Source organism: Hyla sarda, chromosome 4, assembly GCF_029499605.1.
Source record: "Hyla sarda isolate aHylSar1 chromosome 4, aHylSar1.hap1, whole genome shotgun sequence".
Taxonomy (NCBI): domain Eukaryota; kingdom Metazoa; phylum Chordata; class Amphibia; order Anura; family Hylidae; genus Hyla; species Hyla sarda.
Window position 1 is genome coordinate 331,105,468 of NC_079192.1, and position 13,460 is coordinate 331,118,927.

General features: G+C 40.3%; 1 protein-coding gene across 3 annotated transcripts in view; it reads left to right on the forward strand.

The window, feature by feature from the left end:
• Positions 1-13,460, forward strand: part of FNIP1 (folliculin interacting protein 1) — a 100,374-nt gene that overhangs the window by 72,373 nt on the left and 14,541 nt on the right. For 2 of the 3 annotated variants that reach the window (XM_056575078.1, XM_056575079.1), the window contains exons 7-12: positions 1,332-1,415; positions 3,040-3,111; positions 3,204-3,339; positions 3,931-4,132; positions 4,242-4,327; positions 11,270-11,416. In XM_056575078.1, the coding sequence (XP_056431053.1) occupies positions 1,332-1,415; positions 3,040-3,111; positions 3,204-3,339; positions 3,931-4,132; positions 4,242-4,327; positions 11,270-11,416 (727 nt within the window). The remainder of the gene's footprint in view (positions 1-1,331; positions 1,416-3,039; positions 3,112-3,203; positions 3,340-3,930; positions 4,133-4,241; positions 4,328-11,269; positions 11,417-13,460) is intronic. The other variant, XM_056575080.1, reaches the window with a different exon arrangement.

The following is a 13,460-nucleotide window of genomic DNA, read 5'->3' on the forward strand; positions in this document are numbered from 1 at the left end:
AGGAATCAGTTTTTCGTCAAAAACCTTATACGGGAAATGTATTGCAAAAATGTGGTGTGAATGCACCCTAAGCCAGGTTATACGAGTATTAATGGATATGTTGGAAACAATTATTTTTTATGAGTTTTCATAAGGTAGCTGTTATGGATAAACATTTTCTGTACTTACAATGTACTCTCATATCTAAGTTAGAGAGTACCTCTCATTTAACTTGATAAATTTCATAATCTTCCCAATTCTCTGCCCCCATCATAATAAACCACCCCATGCCTTTATTTTTATTATTTTTTAGTTTTCTACCTTGATATTGCTCTTTATTTTCTGCTCAGGCTCACAGACTGGGAAGGGGTGTTACCCAGAAGGCGTGACATCACCTGAAGCCATACAGGGGAGAACTTCCTCCCTTATTCTGCAACCAACTGCATATGGCAGTTAAGTGTGAGAGGAGCTATGATTGGCTAAGACTGCACACACCCCCCTCAGCACTCCAGGCAGCATTTCCTGATTTTTTTACTTCTGTCAGGCCAGCAGGAGTCCAAAGTCTGTGCATGAGATGGGCGGGAAATTTGCTCTGCACAAGTAGGGAGACACCTAGTGGCGGCTTTTTTAAACACAAATAAAACATAGAAAACTTCATTTTTTTTTTAAACCAAGTATATTAGAAAGGTTTTTTATTTACCATAAGGAGTGCAATAGCAAAAATTTGTTTTAATGAGAGTGCCCATTTGACACAATTTTTGTGCTTTGTTGTGTTGCTCTGTTAGTAAACGGTTGACATGGATACTGTATATTGAAATACAAACGTTATTTTGTAACTTCTGGCTTGGTCAGTTGCATCATTTTAGTTATAAAGTATATAAGCATTCATGGGACTGAGCACACCATCCAGTCACAGCACTAGCTATTGTATAGATCAGTGTTTCCCAACCAGGGTGCCTCCAGATGTTGCAAAACTACAACTCCCAACATGCCTGGACAGCCTTTGGCTATCCAGGCATGCTGGGAATTGTAGTTTTGCAACACCTGGAGGCAGCCTGGTTGGGAAACACTGTAATAAATGCATAAAGAATGTCTTACTCGTATGGAAAGACCTATTTGGGTTAAAACATCAGAATTTAGTGCACTGCGATTCTTGTGCTATCTAATAACATTTACTATATGTCAGCAGAACAGCAGAACGTCATAAATGAGTGTGCTTACTTCCATGTTAATCTGACCACCATCTTTTTTTCATTTGTTTTCTTCTACTGTCCATTTTTTTCCTCTGTAGGCCACACATTTCCCTATTAACTGTATTCTCTTCCGTCTGTATTCTGCATTTCAACATGTAGGTCTGTCTCAGCTCTGCAGCCCCAGAAGGGCATTCTCTGAGCAGGGCCCGCTCCGACTCATCCGGAGTGCTTCTTTCTTTGCAGGTGTGCTGCTTGCCGTGCGACATGTAGTGTAGCCTGTGTGTCTCTATGCATGCTCACTTTTATGGCTTTATTGTGGAAATAAGAAAGAGAAAGTTGTATTTCAAGGCATCTGGAAACCTATTATACTTTAAAGGGGCACTCCCCTCGAAAACAAACTGGTGCCATAAAGTTAAACAGATTTGTAAATGACTTCTATTTAAAAATCTTAATCCTTTCAGTACTTATCAGCTGCTATATGATCCACAGGAAGTTCTTTACTTTTTAAAATACATTTTCTGCCTGACCACAGTGCTCTCTACTGACACCTCTGTCCATGTCAGGAACTGTCCAGAGCAGGATAGGTTTGCTATGGAGATTTGCTTCTACTCTGGACAGTTCTTAAAATGGACAGATGTGTCAGCAGAGAGCACTGTGGTCAGACAGGAAGGAAATTCAAAGAGAAAAGAACTTCCTCTGATAAGTACAACACCTGATAAGTACTGGAAGGGTTAAGATTTTTAAATAGAAGCAATTTACAAATCTGTTTAAACTTTCTGGCACCAGTTGATTTAAAAAAAAAAAAAAAAATCAACTGGTGCCAGAAAGTTAAACAGTTTTGTACATTACTTCTATTTAAAAAAATCTTAATCCTTCCAGTACTTATTAGCTGCTGAATACTACAGAGGAAATTCTTTTCTTTTTGGAACACTGTGGTCTCTGCTGACATTTTTTGAACTGTCCAGAGCAGCATATGTTTGCTATGGGGATTTTCTCCTACTCTGGACAGTTCTTAAAATGGACAGAGATGTCAGCAGAGAGCACTGTGCTCGTCATTCAGCAGAGAGCACTGTGTTCCAAAAAGAAAATAATTTCCTCTGTAGTATTCAGCAGCTAATAAGTACTGGAAGGATTAAGATTTTTTAATAGAAGTAATTTACAAATCTGTTTAACTTTCTGGCACCAGTTGATTTAAAAAAAAAAAAAAAAAAAAAAAAGGTTTTCCAGTGGAGTACGCCTTTAAGACCATTTTGACTTCATATTCAGTCTGAATAGAAAGTAGATTACAATAACCTTATTTCCACAGTCAATGGCTGCGTTTGTCTACACACCTTGCATGCGTATGTTAATTTGGCAATGTTGATATTCTGGATTCCCTCACAAGCACATGACCTGTCAGTCCTGATGTGTAGAGAGGCCAGCTGAACAGGATTCACTTTCCCCCCCCCCCCAAAAAAAGAGTGAATTGTATACAAGTGAAGATTGTACACCGCATATTTTCCATTGACCTATTATCATTGTTCACAATAATTCTCTATAATATTTAAAGATTAACCTTGGTAAGAGGTATACAATATGGATGACATTATGATAAGTATATATAATTGTAGTAACATTCTAAAACCTCTTTGGTGAAGAAAAGTCACGATGGACTCTGGTGGACACTTGTTCAGCTGACCTTTTACCTTTGGTGGTGGTTTTGCATGGAATTGTCACTCGAGTACTCTAATCTGTCACTCAGGTAGTGTCTACCATTTGCTCACTTTATTTCTTAAGGTGAATTCACAGGTGATACTGATTATCTGCTGGGTGAAAGTGAAAGTCTAGGAAGTCTTTAATATAACCTAAGTATTGGCTTCTTTTACAGTCCATAGCAATCCCATGGATATGCCAGGCCGAGGGTTTAATGATGACCGGGACAGTGGCATAGCAAGATCAGGTGAGGCTGTTTTACATTTACCATTGCTATCTTTATATGCTTGTGCGAGTCTATTTCACTGACCAATGCATGTCTGCGCTTACTATCTGTAGCTTCTCTGAGTAGTCTCCTGATCACTCCATTCCCATCACCAAGCTCATCACTTAATAGCAGCTGTGCCAGCAGCTACCAGAGACGCTGGCGTCGTAGCCAAACTACCAGCTTGGAAAATGGCGTTTTCCCGCGATGGTGAGTGAAATATTTTTATATGTCCTCTTTTGATCACTAGTATACAAATGCTGAGGGACTTTTGGTTTTAACTTCAACACTAGTTTTATACCTTTTGTAATTGTCTTTCTTTTTCCCAAATCACATTGAAATACTAAGGTAATTGTTGTTTGTAGCTACCAAAGCCAATGTCATCACTTGAAACAACCTACAGTATATGAATACATGATATTTTGTTTAAAGGGCTACTCCGCTGCTCAGCGCTTGGAACAAACTGTTTCCGAACGCTGGAGCCGACGCCGGGAGCTTGTGACAGCATAGCCCCGCCCCCTCACAGCGTCACTCCACGCCCCCTCAATGCAAGTCTATGGGAGGGGACGTGACAGCCGCCACGCCCCCTCCCATAGATTTGCATTGAGGGGGCGGGTGTGACGTCATGAGGGGGTGTGGCTATGAAGCCACAAGCTCCCGGCTCCAGCATTCGGAACAGTTTGTTCCAAACGCTGAGCAGCGGAGTACCCCTTTAAAGTTTTCCTGCAATCCCAAGGAAAAATGCAAACAGAGGATAAAATTAAGACACAAACTCGACTCAACTATTCCCTTATATCATAGGTCTGTAGAGGAAAGCTTTAACATGTCTGATGAGAGCTGTGGACCCAACCTAGGTGTTACCCGCAAGAAGAAGATCGCCATTGGTGTCATATTCTCCTTGTCAAGGGATGAGGAGGAGACCAGCAAGTTTCACGAGTTCTTTTTTTCTCATTTTCCTCTTTTTGAGAGTCATATGAACAAGCTGAAGAGCGCCATAGAGCAGGTAACCTTAATGAGGAATTTCCTTATACAGTATAGGAACTTGTGGCACGCGGTGGTAAACTCCCTTTTTTATTGGTTGCCTTTATTAATTCTAAGCATTCTTTTTAAAGGCCATGAAAATGAGCCGCAGATCAGCGGACACCAGTCAGAGGAGCCTGGCGTACAATAAAATAGTGGACGCTCTTAATGAGTTCAGGTAAAGGCCATTTTATTTCTCGATTGTTTAAGATAGTTCTTTAGTAAGTATATGCCCTTTTCTTGTGAAGTCGTTTTGTGGTTCTTTACACTTTTCTGTTTCTCTGAAAAATCCAACACTACATTCCTCAGACGCCACTCAGAACAGAATAAAGTTAGGTTGCGGGGGCAATAATTTCTGTGAATTTTACCTTGCTGTGAGGTTTTAATGATACATTTCCCTTCTACCACGGTAGTGGCCCAGGATGTTGCATGATCTTAATTTTCTGACAGATGAAGCCAGTTTGAAGGGCATCTGCTGACAGTATAATGTGTGTAGAAATAGAGATTTGCCAGCAAAGCCCAACAAAATCTATTCTAAAAAGAAGATTTGTAAGTGTCTGATGGAAAAACAGTATACAAGTACAAGTAGTATCATCATGACAATTTGACATAGAGTGCATGGCATGTTACTTAAAGGGGTATTCCTTTGGTTAGGGGATAAAATGTCTGATCGCTGGTGTCCTGTTGCTGGGACCCCCCACACGATCTCTGTGCAGCTCACGGAATTCTGTGCCGGGTGCTGCTCCTGAGATGGAGTTGTGACATCACGCCACCCCCCCTCGTGACATCACACCACTCCTCCTTCATTCATGTCCATGGGAGGGGGCGTGACGGCTGCACCGAGATCGCAAGGGGAGGGGGGAGTCCCAGATGTCTGAGGCCGGAATACCCCTTTAACCCAATTTAGATAAGCATATGATCATCTGTGGTCTCTTCACCTGTGATCAGGAACGTAGTGGCACGTGACAGGCAATGTGCAGGGATACATTCACCTCTTTTAAGCTCTCATATTCAGGCATCTAGATCACGTGGAAATAACTGCAGTCTTGTGTTGCACTTTGCATTCAGTTGTACCATACTGACTCCTAGAAAAAAAGTTCAACGTGCCTTTTTTTGTTTTTCTTTTTTTTCCGCCTCTCCAGCAAGTTTTTGCCTTGGAGCCATAAATATCAGCACTAGGCTAAGTCATGAGATGTTCGGATCTTGCAGCTAGGTCACATTTTTAAGGACATGTGATGTTGAATTGTGTTTTCTTCTGTACAGATCAGTTAAGCTACTTTTTTTTTTTTATTGCAAAACTTGACCAACAATACTCTAGTAACAGCATAAAAAATAAGTTATTTTCCTTTAAATTCGAAAAATAAATAAAGTGACTTTCATTCAAAAGGCACAGACCCCAAATGTCAAACTTGGGAACAGTAACTGTAGACCACGCTGAGAAAGCGTGAAACCCTTTACTGTATGTGCTACTTGTGTCAACTCATTTTCAATCCACTGGGGGAGACTCACAGAGAATGATATACTGGTCTAAGGTTTACCAAATTGTAGGTATGTGACCTATGCTACAGGAAATTCCCAAAAGAGGAGGTGGGTATGAGCCCAGGATTGAAGTTTTTACTTCCTCCGGCAGTCATCACGCCATGGGTTGTTTATTGGCAATAGAGTACTGCCAATCACGAGGTGTAGACAGATGGCTACTTTAGGCTTCCAAACGTTTACTTGATAGTTAAAGCCAATAACCTCAGATGCCCTCCATGACTTCTCAGGGCAGCAGAACATTACTGTTCATTGTCATAGCATTCTGAGATGCTTTGTCTCTTAGATTTCTGCTCGAAGAGAGTGAGTGACTGACTCTGTCTTCTTGTAAAAAGTCACGATTGTTAGACTATCGAATTACATGAGAATTATTTGGCATCACAGAAATCAGAATTTTTGCCTTTGGTAGCACAAATGATCAGAAATGCAAAGTTGCCCGTGTTATCTCCATGTAGTATACAACTTGACAGAATAAATGCAATGAGTAATACTGTGAAGTTTTTAAGTTTTGGCCCTCTTGTCATATTGGTCCTAATGTTGTCAGTATTATTGATCTGATCTAGGGTGGGACCTACCAAATAATGTCAGTATTATCTGATCTCTGTAGGACCTACCAAATATGTCAGTTTTATTGATCACACATGTGATGGTGACCCACCTGCGGACCTCCTTAAATTTGTGGGAGGAGATTATGCACAGTGAGGCCACTATTCATATGTAAATCATCCCTGTGGGCAACTCCCTCAATATAGTATTAGTTCCCCCCCCCCCCCCAGAGGATGGATAACCCCCCACATGAATGTTGTCTATCCCGCTATAGTGGGCACTCATTATGACGAGGAATTTAATATATGTGATCTTATGAACTGCTAAAATATCTAAACAAAGGAATTCATTCTTTTATTTACCCAGAATATTTAAAAGCTCATTGATTTATGCCATGGCAGTTTGTTTTGCAATATCATAAAATAACACACAGATATTATTAACTTTGCAGATTTATTGGTTATGATTAATAAACAAAATGAGTATATAAAGATATTATACATATATGTATCATAAATCAATATGAACACATATAGAAGTTTATTTAAGCGTTATTTAATATAAAAGCACAATGACTACATATATGAATCATGTAAGGTAAGAAATGTATAGAACATATATAGAAGCACGCTAAGCTTATGCAGAAAGTAGCTATATAGAGGCTACAGAATTACAGTAGCTACAAGTAACTGTGTTGTACAAAGACCAATCACCACACGGTCAGCAAATCAAATCTATGGCATCACTCCCTGAGAGAATATTATACCAAGATGAATTCAGAATGGACCCCCCCTACTCTTTAGATATAGGAAATACAAGTGACACAATCATTAACACTATTGTACCCAGCGTTGCCCAATTTTTCCTTCCTAATCCTTGTTGGGGAGGAAAATCCACAAAGGAGGAAGCTTTTGACTTCATATCCTGTTCTCATATATTGTTGTCATATCCCGTCCTCCTATCCCGTCCTCCTATCCCGTCCTCCTATCCCGTCCTCCTATCCCGTCCTCCTATCCCGTCCTCCTATCCCGTCCTCCTATCCCGTCCTCCTATCCCGTCCTCCTATCCCGTCCTCCTATCCCGTCCTCCTATCCCGTCCTCCTATCCCGTCCTCCTATCCCGTCCTCCTATCCCGTCCTCCTATCCCGTCCTCCTATCCCGTCCTCCTATCCCATCCTCTTATCCCATCCTCCTATCTTGACCTCCTATCTTGACCTCCTATCTTGACCTCCTATCTTGACCTCCTATCTTGACCTCCTATCCCGACCTCCTATCCCGTCCTCATATCGACCTCATATCCCGACCTCCTATCCCTTCCTCCTATCCAGACCTCATATCCCATCCTTATATATCTCTACCTTTTATCCCGACCTCCTATCCCATCCTCATATACCGTGCTCATATCCCAACCTCCTATCCTGACCTCATATACCGACCTCATATCCCGACCTCATATCGCATCCTCATATCCTGTCAGGTGGGACTGATTTGTGATGAAGATATTGTAAGCTGGAAATAGAAGGGTACGTGGCTTTGTGGGACTGGGCGTGATTTGCAAGCCAGACCGATGCACAAAAAGGGTAGATAATAAAAGGGGGGTGTCTTAAATGTGGGCGTGTCTTTGAAGATATGGGGTGTGGCTTGGAAGCCGGATTGTCACATTCACCAGGAGATGTAGAGTGGAGCTTGTGGGGTAAGGTACTGGAAGTCCCATATACTTGCATGGGACTGGAAATAAAAACCCTATCATATCTTTTTATTTGACTTATAAGTAATATGTGTACCAGGTATTATTGAAATATCTCCAGCTGTATGAAAGTTATGCAGTAACATATATTTCCCATAGACTTGTATGGGACTTTAGGGTGGGTAAGGGTTAAATGACCTATCCTATGTTTGTTGTTGACATATAAGTAACGTGTACCAAGTTTCATGTTAATATCTTTAGCTGTTTGGACGTGATGCTGGAGCATACATACACACACACACACATTGAGTTTTATATATAGATATATATCTAACGGTACTAAATTTGACAGGTGCCCCTATAAGGAACACTGGTATATATTTTTATTTATAACCTCCTATCAAATAAATGCACCAGATGTAAAAATATAAATAAAATAACAAGCTTTGTTAAACATATATAGTAATTAAAAAAAAAAAAAAGTGACCCTTAAATGTATGGTCACTGCACAACTAGGAGACAAATCCTCATTTTGTATGGCAGAGATACAGTCGGGCAAAAAAAAGTATTGTCAGCCACCAATTGTGCAAGTTCTCTCACTTAAAAAGATGAGAGACATAATAAGAAAAAAAAATTCAAAAAATCACATTGTCTGATTTTTAAAGAATTTATTTGAATATTATGGTGGAAAATCATTATTTGGTCAATAAAATAAGTTATGGGTGCGAATGCTATATTGGGATGATGCTAAAACCTCCTGGCAACATGTTAGGCGGGTGCATAATGTAGACTGGGTTTTTATCAATAATGTCTATCACATCTTTGATTCTTAGGAACCCATTAATATTTATTCCTATTGAAACATTAGAACACAGCCTTTTTGTGTACATAGAAGGCCCTTACCTTCCATCATTTTATGTTTTTTTGTATCTTGGGGGGATGTTTTATATCCTAGTCAGTGCAGCTGTGTATTATTGTGTTATTGCTGCTCAACAGCGTATTACAACGCAATGTGAATAACAGGAAACGGGCTGAAATCTATAGGATGACTTTGCCATAAGGCAGCTGTGTGGTAGCTCCTGGCCGTCTACTGTTACTACCATAGCTGGTGCATTGTGGATCCCACAGGGTTTGTACTGTCTGTTGTTCACTCTGCTGTCCGAGAAAGTTGTTGTTCTTTATCGAACAAACCGGAACTGTTAGCTTGTTAATACAACTTGATGTTACAAAGAACTTCTCATTAAGCTGTATTCAACTGTTACATAGAAACGTTGTCTTTATAATCCTTTTTATTTTTTAACTTCCATTAAATATATGACAGGATGTTAGAGTTGTTTAAATAGTTAAAAGATCCAGGACAACAGGGTGTGAGTGTGTGTACACGTAGCCGCTGCGCCCTGCCCTTGGTCCGTGAGCCATTAATACTCTCATTTCTGGTATCGAGGGTTCCCTTTATTGCAGTCACATGTCTGCTGGAGGGCAGCCAGCGGAATCTGATCTGTCTTGGAGGAAACACTATCGGCAGCAGATTCAGCCAGGGTTACCAGAATAGTAAATAATGTATCACAAGACTCGGTCTATCTACGCTGGGCAAACAGTGTTTAACACCTTCTACAAAGATGGACTTTTAATGCAGTTTGTTTGCCCTATTGGAGTGCTTTACGTTTTGTCCTATAAATATTCCATATGATGTGTAGAAAATCAGATGCTCTCTTTACTTGGAAGCTAAGGGCTCGGAGTAGAATTGCTCCATGTATTCTCCATCTGCCAATGAACAAGTGGTGTATGTGCTAAGAACTAGGACAGACCATTTGGATCTGCCTTCATGGATATTTCTTTAATACATTAATAAATTGCTCTGATAGGGTGGAAATCATTAAGGAATAAGAACAACCTAGTGGGGCAGATGTTACCATTGCAATTTTCTGGCATAATTTGCACCAAAAACAGTTTTCTTAAAGGGGCAGAAATGTCCTCTGGGAGTTAGACCCACCTCTGAAAAAACACAATTTGTGCTGAGATTAAGGGCTTCTTAATCAACCTGGTTGTCTGACGTAGGTGGACGGCCAAATACAGCTAAAACAGCTATCTTAGCAATTTGCATAACTCTCATTGCAATCTGTGCTGTTCACGTAACTCTAGGAGGGGTTTGGGATGACCTCACTCTCAATATGGATGGAGGTCTCAAAAAAAAAAAAAAGGGTGTATGTGGCCTAATAGTTAACACGGCAGGGGAATAAACAAAAGCTAAGACTTAAAGGGGTTATCCAGGAAAAAACTTTTTTTTTATATATCAACTGGCTCCAGGAAGTTACAGATTTGTAAATTACTTCTATTAAAAAATCTCAATCCTTTCAGTACTTATGAGCTGCTGAAGTTGAGTTGTTGTTTCTGTCTAAGTGCTCTCTGATGACACGTGTCTCGGGAACCGCCCAGTTTAGAAGCAAATCCCCATAGCGAACCTATTCTACTCTGTGCAGTTCCTGAGACAAGCAGAGATGTCAGCAGAGAGCACTGTTGCCAGACAGAAAAGAACAACTCCACTTCAACAGCTGATAATTATTGAAAGGATCAAGATTTTTTAATAGAAGTAATTTACAAATCTGTTTAACTTTCTGGAGCCAGTCGATATAAAAAAAAAGTTTTTTTTCCTGGAATACCCCTTTAAAGGAGACCCCGGGTGAACATGTACTTATCCCCTATTCACAGGATAGGGGATTCGTAGCTGATCGCAGGGGCTCTGTCAGTGAGGAGCATGTCTTGTCTACTGGTAGACGACATGCGCTCCATTAATTTCTCTGGGAGCCCCGATGATGCCCGAGTGCTGTACTTGGGTCTTTTTGGCGCTCCCATAGAAATAAATGGAGCTGGGTCCCGTCCCAGGAATTGGAGAGGGTACCCGCGGTCAGACCCCCCCCCCCCCCCCCCCCCCCACAATCAGCTACTTATCCTCTATCCCGTGGATGGGGAGAAGTTTGTTTTCGCCTGAGATCTCCTTTAACAGTTTTATAACTGTTAAACTGTATTGAAAGGGAAACTGACAGTAGTCACACACACTTATGTACTGTTCTCCATGGGGGTGGGTTCCTACTGCTATGTGGGGGCCATCTGTTATATGAGGCAGTATAAGGGCCTATAACAGGTATGTATATTTTTACTTTGAAATTATTTAAAACAAATAATATTTATGTTATTTCTTAATATATAGTGGCATATGTATATTTCTTCATTTTTAGGTTTGTGCATGTCTTCCAGCTCTCAAACATCTGAAGTCTATGAAATGAGGCCCTTATGTTTACTCCTTTGAAATAAATATATCGACCTATAACCAGTTTGTGTTTCAATCTGCAGGACAACCATCTGTAACCTGTACACCATGCCTCGGATATCGGAACCTGTGTGGTTAACGATGATGTCTGGGTCACCAGAGAAGAATCACCTATGCCAGCGGTTTATGAAGGAGTTTGCCTTCCTGATGGAATACACCTCCAAAAACCAGTAATGTTTTCTATGTATTTGGTCTCAGTAATGTTATTTCATTTGCTGTCTGTTAATGATCTTTGGTTAAATATCCATAAAAAGGCTTCTGAATTTCTTATCAGCCAGAAAATGGTGATGCCTGGGCCTCACTGCCTGTGGTCAGAGTCCACACCAAAATGATATTACTCAATTTAGCCTTTGTTTGTCTGAACCCAGTATAATAATAAGATAAGCACAGAATGACTCAGCCAGGTTACTAATCCAGAGATTGCCGCAGTCAGAGATGGGTCTGTGTGGCTTGTGATAACGTATCCTAAAGTCATATCAATAAAAACTATCATTTGCCCTGCAAGTGAAAAAACAAAACCTTATACAGCTTTGTTGTTCAAAAAAATGAAGGCTTTGTCGGATTTTTTTTTTTTTTTTTACTAATTATTTCATCACTGTCCACAGCAAATATATTATTTTACCTTCTGCCCCCAAAAATGTGCCAGTTTTTAGCTCCAGTATTTTGTCTCCTCACCTGCGATGCCACTGGCTCTTCCTCCACTAGTGAGGTCCCCTCACTGAGCTTATGACCAATGGGATTGAGATTTCTAAACCGGTAGATAGGATGTCACTGGAGCAGAAGTCATTATGTCACAGGTCATGTGATGCATTTGTGAAACAGAAAACTGGCACATTTTTGGCACAGTAAGTTACTAATTTGACGTAAAGGGGTAATTAGTAAAAAAAAAAAAAAATCAGCTGCATCCTTAAAGGAAAACTGTCAGCCTGTGCACCCGCACTAAACCCAATACACTGGTTATAGTGTGAGTGAACTGGAGTCCAATGAGGGGTCACTACTTAAATATGTCCAATAGGTCTTGACTTATGTCCCCCCAGAGGATCCTCTGAATTCAGTGAATTGCGCACAGGGGGCGGGGCTTTGCAGGGAGCAGGGCTTTGTGACTCCACTTCACTAGGATGTGGAGTCAAACAATGAATATATAAATTGAGCTGTGAAGCCCCACCCCCTGCGTGCAGAAAAATGCCCCCCCAGTAAATGCAACACAGAATCAGCATGTAAAGTGAAGTGTGCAAAAGGTGCTTGTTTGCTTCGTGTGGATGTACCCCTAAATTCCATTTTGCCTTGGGAGAAAAAGAAACCATAGTTAAAACTTCCTATTCCTTATAATTGCTTTCTAAACACAGTTATTTTTAGGTTTGGAAGGTGTCCAGCAGTAAATGTTTACAGATATTCCCTGCAGGAAACAGTAGCCCAAAGTCCAGCAATGTGACCAGAAAGAAGTCCAGTGTAAACAGACACAGGCCCAGATTTATCAGACTGTGTGAGAGAAAAACTGGAGTGATTTTCCCACAACGACCAATCACAGCTCAGCTTTCACTTTACCAGAGCTCGTTAGCTGAGCTGTGATTGGTTGTTGTGGGAGAATCTCTCCACTTTTTCTCTCACACAGTTTGATAAATCTGGGCCACAGAGTCTAAACCTTATTTTTAAGGGAATAGTGTGTGTTTTATGAAGGGCTCCATAACCCATTTACTAGGTGAACCTTAGTTTACCTGTTTTACGCTTAAAGGGAAAGTATAATTTATACAACATATAAAACCAGACAATGATACAGATTCTATTTTTCTTATGTTGATCTATATTGTGTATATGATTATGGGGCAACCATCTTGCCTGAGGTACTGATAACAGTATTCAAAGATTTGCTTTACAGCAACTGATAAATGGACCTGTAATCAGGAGCTGATCCATTGACTTCTATGGAAAAGTTTTCTAAGCATGGGAAGGGGAGGAGAAGAGTCCTCATGATTTTCTACAGAAATGGAAATGTCAGCCTATTGTTAGGCTCAGTGGCCAGTATGAAAACTGCAAGATTTCTATTGTAGAATAGATTTTATGAAAAATGTATGAAACATCACCAAATTATTAAAAGATGTGTTTCAAAATAAAAACTTATTTTAGACAATAGGTAATTTTCTACCATCACATTCCCTTTAATTGTAATCTCTTTTTTTAGTATGTATAGGTCATGATGCAGAGTAATGTTGTTTG